This window comes from Corapipo altera, unplaced genomic scaffold (assembly GCF_003945725.1).
Source record: "Corapipo altera isolate COAL_440 unplaced genomic scaffold, ASM394572v1 1, whole genome shotgun sequence".
Taxonomy (NCBI): domain Eukaryota; kingdom Metazoa; phylum Chordata; class Aves; order Passeriformes; family Pipridae; genus Corapipo; species Corapipo altera.
The window spans coordinates 10698754-10716656 of NW_020884873.1; the positions used below are offsets into that span (position 1 = coordinate 10698754).

Below are 17903 nucleotides of genomic sequence, written 5' to 3' on the forward strand. Positions count from 1 at the left end.
ACCTGTTCCTATGCAATATAGTAGAAAAAATAAAATATTAATTTAAAGAGACTCTCCAAGGTACACTCCATGTGCTGTACTGATCATAGGCACCATGGGCAATCACAGGTACATGAGCAAAGCAACACATCGTGCAAAAGGAGGAGAAAAGCCCTAATGGTATTATCAGTGTTTCAGGGGCTTGTCAATAGTTACAGGAAGCACAGAATAAAAAAGTTGCATCCAAAAGCCTTGAGAAATTGACATAAAAACAGAAATCAGTATGCAGACGTGGATTATGCATACCTGATTTCTAAAGTCTAAAGATTACCTGTAGTCTACTGTTACACTTTCTGCAATAATTTCAACAAGGGACACACCATAACACACCTTATAACTCCTATTTGAAGAGCAATCAAAGTCACAGTAGAAGGCTGTGGTCTGGTTGTGATGCACAAATTAAAGATGACTGTATAGTACAATGCCTTATAAGTGTGGTCTGTGAGCAGTGTTGCAGACTGATATACTAATTTATCATGTGTTATTTTAGGATCTTAATAATATCATTGACAGGAATAGTTGACCTCTAATCGTAGATCCCAACTAGTGTAATGCTACCCAAGCCCTGTTGACTTCAAGGGAGTCATACATCCAGCACGTGCCCGGTTTTGTTGTTCGGATTTTTGTGTATTGTAATTCAGGAAGCCTTTCTGTTCCCACAGGAAATCTTGGAAACAAAACATAACTCCTGATTTGTCAGCATGCATAAATCATTTCACCAGTGCTAAACCTAGGTGCCCCATCAGACTGCTATATACAACATTATGCAGGCACTTGCACATCTCAAAGCATGTCAAAAGTAAGACGGTAGCTCACGTTGCCTATTAAGCTGCAAATTACCCTCTCAGATTGATGATGGAAATGTTAACACTCCAGTCATTTATAGTCATTGTCTGTCCACTCAAATTCCATGTCTTTGGACCCAGAAGTTCATCACTGGAATGAGATGTAGGAAAAAATCTATTCCAACTCTTACGACTTAGTACAAAGAAAAGGAAGAAAATTGTTGAAACCTGAATGGTTGAAAAAAAATAAGTGTGACTGAAATACACAAGTTTGAACCTCAACACTGCTGAGCAAGTAGCAGAGTTCTTCATGTTTTCTGGACAAAGTTTCTGAATTTCAGGCATGAAGGTACATAGTGCCTGGAAAGGCAAAAGAGGTGTAAAAGGCACCTGAGAGAGCTGCTGGTCTGAAAACGTCTTGGATAGACAAACAGAGCAGTGGGGACATGTAACTGATCAGCACTTCTAATAACAAAGGAGAAAAACATTAGCATCAGCACAGCATTCCAGGGTAACTACTTTAATTTGCCTGGAGATAATATCAATCACATCCGACTAGTGGTTTTTAAAACTCTTAATTCAAGACTAAATGGATTGGTACTTGATGCATGAGTCTTCATCTTTTCAGATACCACTGCTCTGGTAATGACTCACATTACTCACTGCCTTTATCCTTGGGGTTTTAGTGAATGAGTTACATATTAAGCAATTGCACTTCACAATGATTACACTTTGCAAAATCACTAGAGGAATGAAAACTGGCAAGCATCAGAGCTCCCTACTCACATGACGCACACAGACAAAAGGCAGAGGTTAAATTCATAAGAAAAGGTGCTGTGTAGTGGGAGTATGTAAGAATTTTGATAAAGCCATTACAAAACCTAGGATTTTAGAAATTTATTGTAGTTAATTATGGTCAAGGAATGGAATACAGGCATTCTTGGGAAGCAACCACCCTCTCTCATCCTTACACTCCAGATTCTGCTTATTTTGTGGTATCAACAGTACCAGTATATGCTGTGAAATTGTTCGACAACTCCTATTTTGCAATAACCCTCTGGAAATAAAACACAGGGTAAACAATGCAGTACTGTCTCCCACATCTGCAAACTGCTTGAAAAAAGAAATACAGCTCTAAGAGACTTGTGACTTTTCCTGTCCAACTTGACAGCATGAAATCTAGAGACACATTCAGTTAAAAGATTTTGCTCACCCATCACAGAGATTTACAGGCTCCAATGTCTCGCTGACATAAAACTCCCTCAGATTTAACTTTTCCCTCCAAAACGAAAGCAAGGGAAAAATGTCCAGTCTCAGTGACCAGCAAACAAAGCTCTGTTCTCATATCCTGGTTGTCATGGTGACCTTCACTCTAAGAGCTAAAGAACAGAACTAATTGTAAAAGTCTATGTTTGTTCCCTCTACCACTATGTGTGGTAAAGCCATGTCAATGCCAGACACATTTTGGGAACAGCTAAAATGTTTGTTTGGGGACAAATTACACATTCACATTGTGTCAGTCCCAAATCCTTGCATTTCTCTCTCCAAAGGTTCCCACCACAATTTGGTTTGCCACTTGAAGGAACCAAAAGAGCCTGGGGCCATTTATAACCTAATTTACATGAAGATGTCACAGGCCATACAGACCTTTTGTGGGCTGCTGCAACAGCAAGGTGAGATCATAGAAACATAGAATGGGTTAGGTTGGAAGGGACCTTAAAGGCTATCTAGTTCCTATTGCCCCTGTCACGGACAGGGACGCCTTCCACTAGACCAGGTTGTGCAAAGCCTCGTCCAGACTGGACTTGAACACTTCCAGGGATGGGACATCCTCAACTTCTCTGGGCAACCTATTCCAGTGCCTCACCACCCTCACAACAAAGAATGTCTTCCTAATATCTAAATCCACTGTCTTTCAGTTTAAAGCCAACACCCCGTGTTCTATCATTTTTGCAGGCCTCTTTAGGCTCAAAGGTCACTCTAGTCGAGCTCTGTCTCCCAGCAGCAAGTACTGGGGGAAGAAGATACAACCCTTGCTGTACGTAGCAGTCATAGACTCATAAAATCGACTGGGTTGGAAAAGACCTCTGTGATCATCAAGTCCAACCCTTGATCCAACGCTGTTGTGGTTACTAGACCATAGCACTAAGTGCCACATCCAGTCTCATCTTAAAAACCTCCAGGGACAGTGAATCCACCACCTCCCTGGGTAGCCCATTCCAATGTCTGATTACTTGCTCTCTAAAAAATTTCTTTCTAATATCCAACCTAAACCTCCCCTGGAGGAGCTTAAGACCATGCTCTCTCGTCCTACTGCTCCCTTCTTCTTCTCTGCTCAGTTCACAGGTGAAATAAAGCACCCTCCCAATACAGAACTGAGCTCTCTTACAGCAGCTCTCCCCCCCGGCATTTTGAAATAAATCCTCTGAGGACTGTAGATAGTTTCATGCAGTAATACCTTTCTATGACTTTTTCAACTTTTCCCTTGTGAAAATCAATCACTGCTGTTTCTCCCCACCCTCCTCCCTCCTACTGATCTCATTTTCCATAAACTTCACATATTCACTACTAAGCTCGTGTATGAATTTAAACACCCTTGAAGTATTTCATATAAGTGACTGTATGTTTTAAGAAAAACATAGAAGACCCAAGTCCTGGTTAAACTTTCTGTTGCCTCTGTGCTCTTTGGTGGCTGTATATTCCAAACTATTTACTCATTTCAGATTTACCGTTATTATTCACTATTGACTCAATATACTAGGTTTCCGTTCATCATACTCTGCTCACAGCTGTGCCCAATATTGGTTGTGACAACCCAGAAAACCTGCCTTGTCCTTTCCTTCTCTTCCCTTTCCAGTGGGGAACTGGAAATCAAAGTGACTCCCAACTGACATTCCGTAAGCTTTGCCTCTTTTACTATTACCTCTCTTCGTAAAGTTCTTTTTATTATTCTTACATTATCAGTGGCTTTTTCAGCCTCTGATTTATCTAATCATAAAGACAAAACAAGTGGTACCAACATACAGAGCTGCAGTTCATGAGTCACTGGGAAAGCCAGAACTACCTTTTCTAGCTTGTAGTTTCCAGATCACATGATTAAACATGCAGTCAATTTTCAGTATGACTTCCAGAGCAAAAGTTAAAGTACTTATTGAGGTCTTCCACAGTTCTGTTTGCTTTGCCTAAATGGCGGAAGAGAAGGGAGACACCTGCAAAGCCATCTCTGCTAGACTGTTCCCACTTTGTGCCATTTCAACATATCGTGTATTTAAGTCAGATCAGTCCAGCAATATTCAAGTTCTAACGTAGCAACACTCTGGGCTCAAATACATGAAGAAATCACTGTGCTTTAGCTGAGCAATACTAACATTCGGTATAGACACATGATAATGTTAGCTAAGAGATGTCAGCTCCTCCTTAAATGAAGAGGACTAAAGAATTCTCACTGGCACTGGTGTTGAGTGCTCCTCAAGCTGCAGGAAACAGTGCTCTCTGTTCCCTGGCAGAAGTAACATTATCGGAGGCAATGCTGTATCAGTAATGCCATCTGCTTGAAGGGACAAACAACTTCTTGTAACTTCTTTGCAGTTCTACTCGCAAAAGCAAGAATGTTGTTTCCAATGTCCCACCAAATTTTCTTCCACACTGTAGTGAAGTACAGAAAGATGTAGCAATAACGTGAATATGTGGCTGTACATCCACAAATCCTCTGAGCGGGAGATTCCTCACCTTCAACCTTGAATTTTTAAAGTGTTCTTGCTTAAAGCCGCCACCATCAAGCCCAAAGACAGAAACTAACATAAGGATTAAACTCATCCATGGAAAAGCTTGACAGAAGTGTTCCATGCAAAATATAAACCAACTTACCTGAAACCATTTTATCCAGGATTGCATGGACCAACAAATCCAGTAATCAGTTCACAAGTTTGTACTTGTACTGCACTGAATCCGAACAATTTCATATTTAGTGACTATGCTGAATTACTACTAACAGTAGCTAATCCATAATTCTCTTTCTCCTGTTTCCTCAAGTCCAACAACCAAGGATAAAAGCTTTCTGATTTTTTATTATTGCAGTATTTTTTAACTTTTTATTTCTTTACTCAAGTTCCTTTTAGATGTGTGTTTTGGGACCAAAAGAGCATAGTGCACTGCCAAATATAACACCACATTAATTCTCCTTGAATATAAAAAGTAGTTTTTCCTAAAACACAAACAATATGCAGCTACTGCTTTTAAATCATGCACAGCACTAAAACCTTCCAATAGCCTGGATGAGGAAAGCAACTTCCAAGAAGCCTTGGGACGGAAATATTTGAGAAGTTTTTATGGGAACACTACAGAGCTCTTAAGTGTGTACATTAGAATGTATCTGGAAATGCCAAACAATAATTTTCATCTTTCAGTCTCTTTTCTACTCTCTTAGTTCTCATTTCATTTCACCTGCTCTACACATGGCAATAAAAGGATTTCTGCAAGTGAACCTGAAAACCATGTCAGGGATCCATGGAGGTTTAGCATTTGTTTAAAAAGATTCTTCAGAGCATTTGTTCAAATATGCCAACATTTTATTCCAATTAAGGCAAGATGTAACAGCCTAAACACAAACTTCCAGTTATGGAGTAAGAACTACTCAAAACTAAACAGGAGTGGCCACTACAAAGAAAAAATACGTATTTGATATTATAAAAGGTATCAAGAAAAAGTAACACAAAATCAAGACAAAACATTCCATTTCTACAAACTATGAAGTGCAAAAAAATGTGTATTTTTTCCTAATACTAATGTAACTTTTCTTAATTTATTGGTCTTCTGTAGAATTCATGGGACTGCAGCTCTACTCCGGAAAAGTCTCTTTAAAAAGGCAGTGCAACTCCACAGGACTTTTGCTTCTCAAGTTTCTTACTCTAGGTGAGTAAATTCACCCAGGGACTTGTACATCAAAGCTAGACACATCTGGCCAACCGCATCCCAAACTGCACTAAAGAATCTGTAGGATAAATTCGTGTTCCAAAGAACACGTGACTAAATGGTTTTCAGCACAAGTCATGCAGATGCAGCCAGGGGCAACATGCAGACCAACATCTGGATCTGAACTACCAATCCTATTGGTACGAGCTGTCACAAGCCAAGTGTGTTCTGCCCTCAAGTATCAGAGACAGAGAAGTAAAATTTTACAGTCCTCCCTCTGACATAAGCTCCATTTTGAGAGACACTCGCTATAAGAGACACAGTGCACTCAAGTGCACTCACACCAAAATACTTCAAAACTAGAGTGAATTGTCACAAGCATTCCAAAACTTGCATTCCCAATTTCTGCTTCCTCAGTATTTAGGCCCTACAGATAGAGGAACACGTGAATGACAGCAGACTGATGACAGCAGAATACATCCCCATTGTATCTCCTCAATTTTTAAATACAAATCTGACAGGAAGAGAAAAAGATGCCGTCCACAAAAGGGAAGTGGATTCATATGTCCACATTCAAGCAATTCAGAGCTGCTGATTTTTCTCTATGCACATCTAAACAGCCCTGGAGAAACTCTACAGCCTTGGTGAACTGCTTGTGGGAGTCTCACTGATAAGAGATGTTCCTCACTTTTGTACCAACCAGAACTGCAAGTGTTGAAGGACTACAAAGAGGGGCTGTGTTATGGACTCAGCTTGAGTGGAGGCAGGTGGACTCCCCAAGACTTTTTCTCTCTCTTTTTAGTGCACTTTACAGGTGGTCCCGGAGACCTCATTGCTGTCCTTTGCCTTCTGACAATCGTATGTCACTCTTTTAATCTTTTAATCCATTTCCAGCTCTCTGCCCATATTCAGAGTACACCAAACAGGTGTTATTATTTAAAAAAACCATTTTTTTCTTTGTGTCTACAAAAATATGGCCCACAACATGCTCCCACCTCAAAGTCACAAATTTTCTTCGTCCTGCCACTTCAAAGCTCTTGGCCAAAATAGGGTATTTTCAAGGACTGGCACCTTTTAACAAAGAACTGCTAGATAAGGCATGGAAAGGAAAATGCTCATTTTCAACTTGAGCTAAAAACTACTGAAGTTGGAAAAGGGGGGAATGTAGTGAGGGCAAAACATAAAAAAATCAGTTCAGCTGCTTCTGCCATCCACATCACACAACTGGTGACTTCACTTGAGCCTGAATACACACCAGCTTCCTTGTGTAATCCATCAAATGTGTTTTCAAGCCATGAGTTAACACACAACAGCATCAGCTGTTTTGGTTCTTGGGAAGTTACCATCCCTGTACACAACCTCTTTCTAAGATAGTGCTGTAACCCTGCTGTCCATGGTCTAATTTAAAGGAACTGGCTTCAGCATTTGCTGGGAACATGTACTTTTGGATGATCAATCTTTGTATTTATGTGTGCCCATAAAGGTGCACGATATTGGGGTAGCCAACACTTCTTTGGGTGCAGAGGTGATAGGCAGACCTTGTGTGATGCTGCTGCTCCCAAACCACTACATAAGAAGCCTGTTCCAAACCACTGCAAGGACAGTACATTGCAAAGGGTCAGTCAAATTCCACTTGCTGTTCCAAAGTGTGCATATTTAACATTAAGAGTCCAGCACCTATGCAATTCACTCCTCCAAAAAGCAAGGTTTTCTTTCCTCAGTCACATGCCCTCAGTCACTGGCAGGACCATGTGTTACATCCTGGTAGGGAATATTTTATAGTACTGAAGTGTGCCCCACCTTTCAAATTCAGTGTACGAAAAATAACCGTAACATTTCACTTAGCTCCAAAAATAATCAAGAAGCAGGCTAGGGGTCAACATCTTGGCCACGGAAAGGAAACCAACCAAGCTACATTATGTAGCTCTCATCTTGCCAACTTCTTCTGTGTGCCAAACTAAACACAGACAAAACACAAATGTCAAGGAAAACTGTGAAGAAAGGGAAGAGCCTGAGGATTCCATGAACCAGATGGTTTAGTCATGGAAATGGATGCAACTGTTGGTAACAGTTTTCTGTGCCCATACCAATTTCTCATTCGATCAGTGTTTTCAGAAACTGGTAAATTCATTAACAGATACTCAAATTCAGGATACTTTAAGTTTCAGGAAAAAAAGGTTTGTTTGGGTTTTATTTTCCTCCCTTTAAACAGGGTAATAAAAAGAACTGGCAAAAGAGCTCAAACCCATGGGGATATAGAAGCTTACAGATTTTTTCCCCTGAATATCCAAGTGGAAACACACATTTTGGCACATGCATTCCACAGAATCCTTTTTTCTTAGCACATGAAAAAAACCCCAGCTTTTCCTGTAGCTACAGAAAGTAAAGTGAGGGTCTCCCTTGTTAAGACCATTCTTGGAACTGGTGCTACTTTTCTTACTATATGAAGATACAGACTATGCCATACCACTGGATCAGGTGTCCAGCCACTTTGAGAACATAACTTCCAAACACAGCTTTCCGACTTTTGATATTTTACTGTCCTGCACAAGGTTTTAAAGAGAGATTCTTGTATCAGAAAGCCTCTTTTATTTACCAGTATATATTTGTCCTGTGTCCCGTGCTTTTCATAAGATTTGAGACTGAAAAGAGAAAGGATCTTCATCCATATATAAAAAGATGGAATTTCACAATAGCAAAAAATGAATAAGAAGTGGCTTAAGTACCTCTAAATTTCAAAACTCTTATTTTACAGTCCTTCTTAAATAGCTGAAACCAGAAAATTAATTTATTTTTTAGAAGCCCATTTTCTTGAAATGAAGCCATGGTAATATGTTAATATTATAAGCACTGGTGTCTCAGCTCACTGCAGAATTAAGCTAGACAAGAAAGTGGGCTCGGACACAGATGATTTTAATGGGAACACTTAGGAAAAGTCAGTCTTCAGCACTGTCAAAAAGACCAAGTGAACAATGCCCGATACACTCTTCATTCTTCAAAACCTGACATTTTGCAGAATTATTGGCAATATCCATGTTTACAAACTTGGCAGAAAACAAATGTTTATTTTTACCCTAGAGTTGATTATCACACAAAAAAGCTTTAAAAATTCAAATCATAATAACCTGTTGGTACTGCTGTTCACAATCATGCTGGTGTTCTGATCCCATTCACACCTCAACCGGTGCCCGTGAGGGCTTTACACATTGGCCAAGGAACTGGAAACCAATTTAGGCTGCTTCACTGCACTAAGCCCCTCAAAACAATTTCATACAGCATTTTGACAATCATAAGTAAACAGAAAAATAACTGTTCTTCCTAGTAAAGAGGGAAACATACCACATTTTTTTTTTCCACATCAGTGAGCAACTGAGGTTTTGGCTTCAGCGAGTTTGGTGTACCAGCTTCATGAATAAGGTATGTAGTCGGCTTCTTCCACACTGTCCTCCTACCTGTTCTCATTCCAGTCTGAGTTAGTCCTGTCACAGCTACTGAACTGTGCACTGGAACCAGGAACAGATTTGGCAGCCCAAGACCCCAAGACCACCATACCACACCAGTGTTACACACCTGTATTTTACCAGTGCCATTTCTGCCCCAGTGAGCGAGGCAAATGCAGCCCCTACCCAGAGCAACTGCCCAATGTTCTCTCTGAGGACCTCTGTTCCTCAGACCTTTTATGACTATAACCTGATATTATTTGAAATACCTCCACTGTAGCACATAACAGTTTTGCTTTTCATTCTTCTAGGGTACGGCTCCCAAACATCCTCACAAACACTGACAGAGGGTAACTCTTATCTCTGCACCAGGTTGTTAACTTTAGTTCAGTTTGATCTGAAAATGAACACACTCCAACAAATCATGACTTAAGTAAAATTTCCGTATGTATTATGTCAGTTACAGTTACGCAATGGCCAATATTAGTAAATTTGTAGCTAATATTAAATTAAAACTCTGAAAAAACAGCGACAAACAGTTCCATGGCACGTACCATTTTTACCATGGGGATAATGCTCACCCTTTGTCCAAAGGGACAGTGGAAACAAGTATAAATATAGAAACTGTCTCAAAACTGCAAATCTAAGCCTATGTTAATGCTCTAAACTGTCACTGACTTCCACTAAAATTATTCAGATCCAAACATCAGCAATGATTTAGGACATCAATTTATAATGTAATGCTGGTGACCCTGTACCAGTCAGGCTGGATTGGTTTCTGTCCACAAAGCAAACTACAGAGTGGCAATATTTTATCACTGGTCTTGCCAGAGCATTTAGCATGTAAATATATTTTTTAAAGATATACACACACATTTCCCCAAATTCAACTGTGGTTGAGTATTCCTCTTCCAGTTTTCAATAATTTTTAAACAAATTAGATACCAAGCCCTTTCTGTTTGGATGCTTTGTTTTCTTTTTCCAGCCTGAATGAGTCTACAGATATTTTCTTAGTTATACAAGGCCAATGTTTCACTTTGCAAACATTGAAGATGAAGGAACACTTGAAGCTTCAGCACCAGAAGGAAAACAAGGAAGAGTGCAGAGGGTAGCTCCATTCGGAACCACAGAGCTATAACAATTATTGTTCCAGTTTGATACAAGTAACTCAAAAAAAGACTTTTATTCTAAGCAGTCCCATTGTTCCTGACAACCAAAGTGATTCTTATGTTGGATTGGACCTTCAAGACCCTTGAGCTGATACAGTTTGTAATCCTGCAGAACAGCAATGCAAACCAGTTCCCCATAAGCACTGGAGAGATAAGAATACTTGTAATCTCTTGCAAAATGTCATCTCAGTTTATTCAAAACATCACCTACTTCCTTAGAAAAAGGAGTCCATCATACTTGGAGTTTGTTCCTGTCTTTTTTTTGTTTTGTAGCTGGAGTATTGAGTTCTTGACCTAGGGTTTTATTTATATGTTAGGCTGAATGAGGGTAAGGAGAAAGAAGGAGCATCGTAATATTAGTAGATTAATTAATATTACTTGTGATGACACTGATGATTTTCCCTGTTTGTCCCCCCTCTCTCTCTCTCTCCTTACTATCCTCATTTTGCTGCCTTCTTCAGTTTTTCCAGAGTGTTGTCAACAGAGCTGTGAAAGTTCCTTCCTTTGAGAGAACAACATTGCTGATTTCCAATAAGTGTTTGCTTCCATAGGAAGCAGATACCTGGCAGATTTGCAACGGAATGCTAAATCAGCTATGGAAGTTCTGCACTGTTGTCTGTTTCTGAGAAAGTCGCAGAAGTTCTTCTCTAATTGCTTTGATAAGAGAGGCTGACGAGTGACCTGGCTGGAGGTCCTCAGTGGAACTGGTGGTGTAGCAAAGGCCCTGGCCCTGAAGGCTGTTGTGTGGAAGCTGAGCAGGAGGTGCTGAGGGCTGTCTGGCTGAAGTCCTCGGCATCTGGAATACTGGTGAGGAGGAATATTCTTGGTGTCCATGCATATGCGTCTGGAAAAAGGTAGAAAGCATTATTGTACTTTCTGAATAAACATGATTATCCCAGAAAAGACAAGAAAGCAAAAAGGCGAAGAACAGAGGGGAAAGCAACATGGAGATGCTTCTATCTGCTGCAACTGTTCTTCTGCTACATGAATGAGTGATTCCTCTTACGGAGCACAAAACAACAAGTGTACACAAAATTGTTGGACTGCCTCAAGTCCAGTGATTTTCAAAATCTCTTTCAGTATCCATTAAAAAGCCTTGACCACCTTTCCAATCTCTGGTATGTTTAGAAACTGAAAAGGAAGGAGGTGGGGAGAAAACCCACAGAACTGGAAGTCAACAGAATTGGCTTCTCTTTCCTTCCATCTCTATCAACTTCCTAAAAGACAACAGGCAAATCACTGTCTTCCTGGCTGTCATATCTCCATACTATTTATAAGCACAGATGCTACTAGTTTGACCTTCCCTTTCTCTGCCTGGCTTGCCTGTTCAGACCGTACACTTTTGTGGACCCTGTGACTGACCAGTGCCCAGGAAAACACAGTCAACAGAAGAAGTAGAAGGAGAAAACTACTCAGATTTGAAAGATTAGATTTTTCATTCTCAACATCTGTTTTACATATCTGAGAAACACTACCCCAGTTTAGGGACAATCACTGTTTCAGGGTAGAAAGGGGTTAATTCTGCATTTGTTCAGTAACATGTATTTTTTAAAAAAAAACAAGAGAGAAACAAAACAGAAGCCTGAGTTTATGGTTCCTCTATCTGGAAGAAAATCTGCTTATGCTAAAACAAAGCATGAATTTACAGTACACTGGGTGACTGCACCAAATCCCAGTATGGACACAAACAATGTACATTTTGAAAATCTAAATTCCAGCTGACACCCCAGAAGCAAGTGTTTCCCCTTGCCTCACACTGCTGAAGGCTGAGAGACAGCCAGAAGAAAACACTGGACACAAAGGACTCAAACACACAATTGGGAGCAAAGCAGTGTAATCCCCTTTCAGAGGGTCTGCGCTGGGGATGGGGAGCAGCCACCTGCAGCAAATTCAGATCACAGTCATCACAATTCAGTGAGCACTACCTTTCTCTGTAGATAAGCCTTAAGTAGTAGCAGAGAGAGCAACCTGATGGGGGAAGAAAGGACAGCAAGGTCAGCTAGAAGAGGATTTGGGAGTGAGGGGGAGGGGAATGAAGGGATTACAAAGCAGAGCCTGGGAAGGATATGGGGGACCTAGAGCGAGTTTGGCAGCAGTGTGCAGGGAACACAAAAATGGGCGGGAGTAAGTTCCTTAACATCTCTCATAATATCATAGAATAGAATTTAAGCCATTTTTTATGAAGTAGAACTAATAATAGATTTTTGACTCTCTTGCACAGCTCACGTACAGCACTCATCATTTACACAGTTAATTTGGGGAGATAGATTAGGAGGAAAAGAGGCTTTAATAGAAGAATGACAGGTAAAGGTTTTCCAAGTAACATCCTGTCTTATACCTTATAAAAGAGAGGTGATTTCAGTATCAGAAGAAAATGAATGGGTCTCTTGATTGTTCAGAATTATTCATTTGGCACTGAAACCTGAAACTAATTCGTATGTGCAGCCTAGAGTTGGCAAACCTGACAAGTACTCTGTGGGTTTATAGAGAAGAGATGACATAAGAAAATATTAAAAGCAAACATTCCCTGATACATGAGTCTTAACAGCATCCTAAATTATGTTTAGGTTATTTCACATTCAAATGCATTACATGATTCAGCTCCTACCTCACACTGCATTGCATTACTACCATAAGAATGGTTACAGGGGAATTATAAGGGGAGTTAGAAAGAATATCTGATGACCTCAGTGGCTGTCTTTTACATTAAGGTTATCAAGGTTTTCTTAAATATCTAAGAAAAAGAAAAGCATGTGTTTCTCTGATTTCCCATATAACATCAGAATTAAACAGGCCTGACAACTTTCAATACCACGTTGGTTTAGAAACCTACCGTCTACTAAACTACAACAGCAAAATAAGGAGACCAAAACCACTGACATGTTTTTTCAGTTTCCTGATTTTTTCTACTTTAAAATTTCTTTACTAACAGAAATACACATTGGTATATTATATAATATTATATATGTAAAAATATATAGTTTTATATTGTATTCATAAATTTTAGATTTTTATCTAGAAATTTTTGCATAATTAACAGCAGTACAAAAAAATTGACAAAGCCATCTTTACTGAATCTTCCTTTTTAAAAAATGAAGATTTATGAGATCACATTGTAAATTTATTAATCCCCATTTAATACCTGTTGTACTCTGGCCAATTTCAACTGAACTGGATGTATAAATATATACACAGACATATGTGTATATATATATATATGAACAGATATATAAAATTCACAAAACCAGGTAGCTAATTAGACATAACCTGATCTGTGCTATCACTGAATCTGCTTCTGAGTGGTAGAAAGGTCAAGTTAGGCTGTGCTCAGGTAGACCTGTTAGCCAGCACATATCTCACAGGGGCCACCTGGGGTACATGACAGACAGCTTTAAGAATGGTCAGATTGTTTAGACACACTACAGTGGGCAGCTGGAGTAGAAAAATAGAGTGAAAGGGTAAGAGTAGCTTTGGGGAAACACTGCAAACCTGGAGAAGACTTGGGAGAACAACGGAGACTTATAAGGGACTGTAGAAGGATAGGAGATGATGCCAGGTGGTGGTAGGGAGGTAGAGATATGCAAGACACTCCAACCACCTGTAAGAAACAAGGCTTTGTTTGTTCTGCTGCTCAAATGAGCACTTGCTCAGTATTGTATTTTGTGTCAGCTAAGGAAATGCTGTAATTCTCCTGGTTGCTTAGGTCTTCTAGGTGGAGAATTAAGGTGAACTGATGGTACCCTGCACACTGGCTTTGGGTTGGGGGGTACAAATGCAGATCCTTCTCCGCTTTGCGTGTGAGAAGAATGATCTAGATTCTAATCTTCCTAAGTGCAGAGTTTAATTTTAGAAGCTTGCTCAGAATGAGGGAACAGTAAAACTGTTTGCAAAGGATCAGTTGAATAGTGCACCATAAGGAACATGACTGTTATTAAGTAAAGCCTCATTTCCAAAAGGAGGAAAGATAAATTTAGAGCTCTGTCCTAGTGAAAACATCCAAACTCGGAAGGTAATTATTTAAATACAGAAAGCTACAAGACTAAGGTGTTTTGGTTTTTTTTAATGGGAAGAATCCTTTGCAAAAAAAGAGAAAATACTGCTCATAGGAAAAGGAAAGTGTGGGAAATAGGTGAGCTCTCCTACAACTGAATGACATCATAGTCAGATAAGTTTTAGTCCATGATCTCCTCCTTTTGCCTTTTTTTTTTTTTTTAATAACTGAAAAAAAATTCACATTGCAATAATATATGAACTGCAGCAACCAGTGAGCAAAAAGTTCTGTCAAAGCCAAGGTAAATCTATAAACTGAGATGAACTAAAAGAAAGTCAGCCTGGACTGAAATGACCTGAACACACCTGAAACTGTGACTGAAGGTGCAAACTGCAACCATATCACTTTGTACTGGGCCGTGAATTTTTGAAGCTGAACTTTTATTACTGAATTTTCAGTAATAAGTTAGCAATTCATGTAATAAAACATTAAGAAAGTAACAGCTGAATGTGCACTTGAGGGGCAGAAGGGACAGGCCCACAGATTTAGAAAAGTCACTTTCAGAAAAGAGAGACAAGGGTTAAGAATGGTCAATGAATGGTAACCCAGAGGTGTCTCTGAAAATGGAACAGGAGACACTAAAATCTCTCGTGCAAGTGCTCTTTTCTACGTAAAATGAAATTGTGATGATCTTGCATTCAAATACTACAGTTTCAAGTACAGAGAGCACATTAAATTAGAAAAATACACCTTTCAGCTTTGACAGATAAAGTTTTTGAATAGTACCAATAGAGTTTGTTTCTAGTGCACCCAGTTCTCAAAAGCTTTATGCTGCTCCTCTCCAGCTCAGTTCCACCAAAATCTGAAAATAAGGCCATCCTGCTGCACTTCCTTTCTGCAAAGCTGTTTCAAGATCACGCAGTACTGCATAGCAAATTCAAGTAGTGTGAACACACACTGCTCTAAGCACGCAAAAGGAGGAGAACCTGCCTTCCTCCCTCGAGGAAAAAAAATCAGAAAAAGATTGTTTAAACAAAGAAGCAAAAGAAGCATAAATCTGTCACTCTCTAGAGTACTACCATAGAGCTGTCACAGGTCAGTCTGCTTCAGGATGCAAGTACACCGAAGAAGGACTGGAAGCAGGCAACTGTCTCTCTCCTGGAAAGGCCATATACTATCTTCGACCTCACATATCTGGTTGAATCAGAAATGTCAACCTCTAGAAGCACCACCGCCAAGAACATGGAATCACCATGGCTGCCTAGGCAACACTGGTAAATGAATACATATTAATTTACCACATCCTGCTGACTGAGGCTAGGAAAATAACTTGTTCAGAAACACCTCTAATGTTACATGCAACTATGCAGCTTATTCTTTTGCCCTGACTCCTGCTGTTGTGCACCAATACAGAAGACAAAAGAAATACACCCATACAAAGTAGGATGGTAGTCTGGGACAATTTAATTCAATGTTTTCTACTTACAATGATCTCAAAATACAGAGGCATATTTCAAAGAAGAAATGGAAAGCAGTATCCACCTCTGCTGGAGCTCAGAAGCAGAACTGGATGAACTGCAATTAATGAGTGAAGGCCTCAAGTGAGAAAAAAAAAGGTTAGGGTAAAATGAGAGAAAGCAGTTAGAGAGAAGCAAAGGTGAAAGAACAGCAAGCAGAAGTTGGTATAACTAACAAGGGTTCGAAGAGCAAAGTAAAGAATGTCAGAGAAGCAACTGAAAGTATTCCAGGGGTAAAAAGTTCCAAACAGTAATGCAGGAAAAAATACCCAAACATATCACTACTTTGGAAACTATGCAAATGTGTAACACAGTACTCACTGCATCTCGCCTAGCACATTCATCCTCTCCACGGCACTGGGGCCACCCTGGCCCCCCCGGCTGGCCATGCCCTGCTCTGCCTGAGGGGATCTCCACTTGTTGACCTCCGATCCTGCTAGCAATTCCCACCTGAGTGAGGTGCTGTATCTGAGAACCTTAAAAGCAAATATTGTTTTTTTCATCTTTATACACAGTCAAGTTTGCAGGGCAGACAAATGACAACATAAAACTTTGTTGGAAGCAGGAAACAAGAAGAAAATGAAGCTCTGTTTCTGTGCAATTAATAAAAATCAGCAGAAAGAAGGTTGTCAGTGTAGAACAAAGAAGGAAAAGTTATGTGCATTTTGTGCAGTTCATTTGAGTGTGATGCATTTCATTTCACTGCACTGAAAGATCAGGTTGAGATACATGCATCTCAGACATCCCAGCCCTTTCCAAACAGCGTTTACTAAAAGCTCTGGCAATGCTTTCATGTAAATTACTTAGCAGCAAAGAGAAGACATTTGCTCCTGTGGCACACCTTACTTGCATCACACCAGCAAGACCCTAACTCTCTGCCTTCTGTTCCATCCCTCAGAAGAATAAAATACATGTCTATGTAAGACTGTGGTTCTTTGAGCTTTGCTTTGTGGTTAAATATTAAACGATGCTGTCATTAACTAACGGGAAGGTCAGAACACGCTGTATCTCCTTTCAGTCTGAAAGCTAACCTCCTCCTTTCTCCTTTTCCTTCCCTTCCCTCCCCTCCTGCTGCTTTCAAACACATGCAAAGGACAGTCGCCTCCTTTATTCCAAGAGACATGTAACAACATGCCAGCTTTCCTTCTTCCTGAATTTTCCCACAGAGAAACGTAATTTTTTTATTATTATAATTATTAAAATAATATTTTATAATTCCTTAGAAATGAAACACATTTAACCCAGAGATACATAAAACTGTGTGTATGTACAAAAAGGGAGGAAAAGACAAAAACAACAGAGTGATTTAAGTGACGGACAGTTAGATCACTTTCATATTTTCCTCTTAAAAACCCCCAATATTTGACAGGTTTGATATTCACACATAATTATGTTGAAGAACAGAAACTAAATATATGAATTACCTCCAAGTTTTAAAGCAGAATAGATATGAACATTTAGATAATAGTGTGAATCAGTGAATAAAATAACCATAATTAAACTGTAATAGTTACTATATTCCTACCATTCTCATTCTTTTAACATTTACAGGGAGAGGAACTATCAAAACTAGGCTTCTGACATGAGCATATGATTGTATTTCCAGTCTTTTTCAATTCCCCAGGAAGAAAACATTTATCTGGGAGAAAATTAACTGTGACATTTGCATAACAATACAATCTTTTATTCTTAGAATCAGTGTTTGCTGCTTAATTGCCATATGATGTTAGCATCTTATTCATGATAGCATTGATGAGTGCTATGGAAATTATCTCACAACCAAATCAGGGAAGGTGATTTCCTATGGGACAGCAGCAATAGATAGTATAATCACAAACTAAAGGATCCTGCTTTTATGCATACAATTCTAGGAAAAGAAATGAGAAACACGTAGGAAAGTATTAAACAAATTTTGCTATTTAGCATGCTGATTTGGGATCAATTGGTTTGTTTAGCAAAAAAGAAGTAGCTGGTAGTGGAAAGTTAGCACACACTGTACACCCTAAAACAAGTAATTTTCCATTCTTAGAGAATTGTGAAAATATGCTTTG

The 17903-nt window shown here is 39.4% G+C and overlaps 1 protein-coding gene across 4 annotated transcripts in view; it reads right to left on the reverse strand.

Moving 5' to 3' along the window:
* Positions 1-5377: 5377 nt before the first annotated feature.
* The window catches only part of KIAA1549 (KIAA1549 ortholog), a 167247-nt gene continuing 154721 nt past the window's right edge, over positions 5378-17903 (reverse strand). The window contains exons 18-20 of one of the 4 annotated variants that reach the window (XM_027654801.1): positions 16174-16328; positions 12270-12312; positions 11087-11188 (exon numbers count right to left, since the gene is read on the reverse strand). In XM_027654801.1, the coding sequence (XP_027510602.1) occupies positions 12289-12312; positions 16174-16328 (179 nt within the window). In that variant the 3' untranslated portion in view covers positions 11087-11188; positions 12270-12288. Of the gene's footprint in view, positions 11189-12269; positions 12313-16173; positions 16329-17903 lie in introns of all 4 variants that reach the window. The other 3 variants (XM_027654792.1, XM_027654785.1, XM_027654810.1) reach the window with 3 other exon arrangements.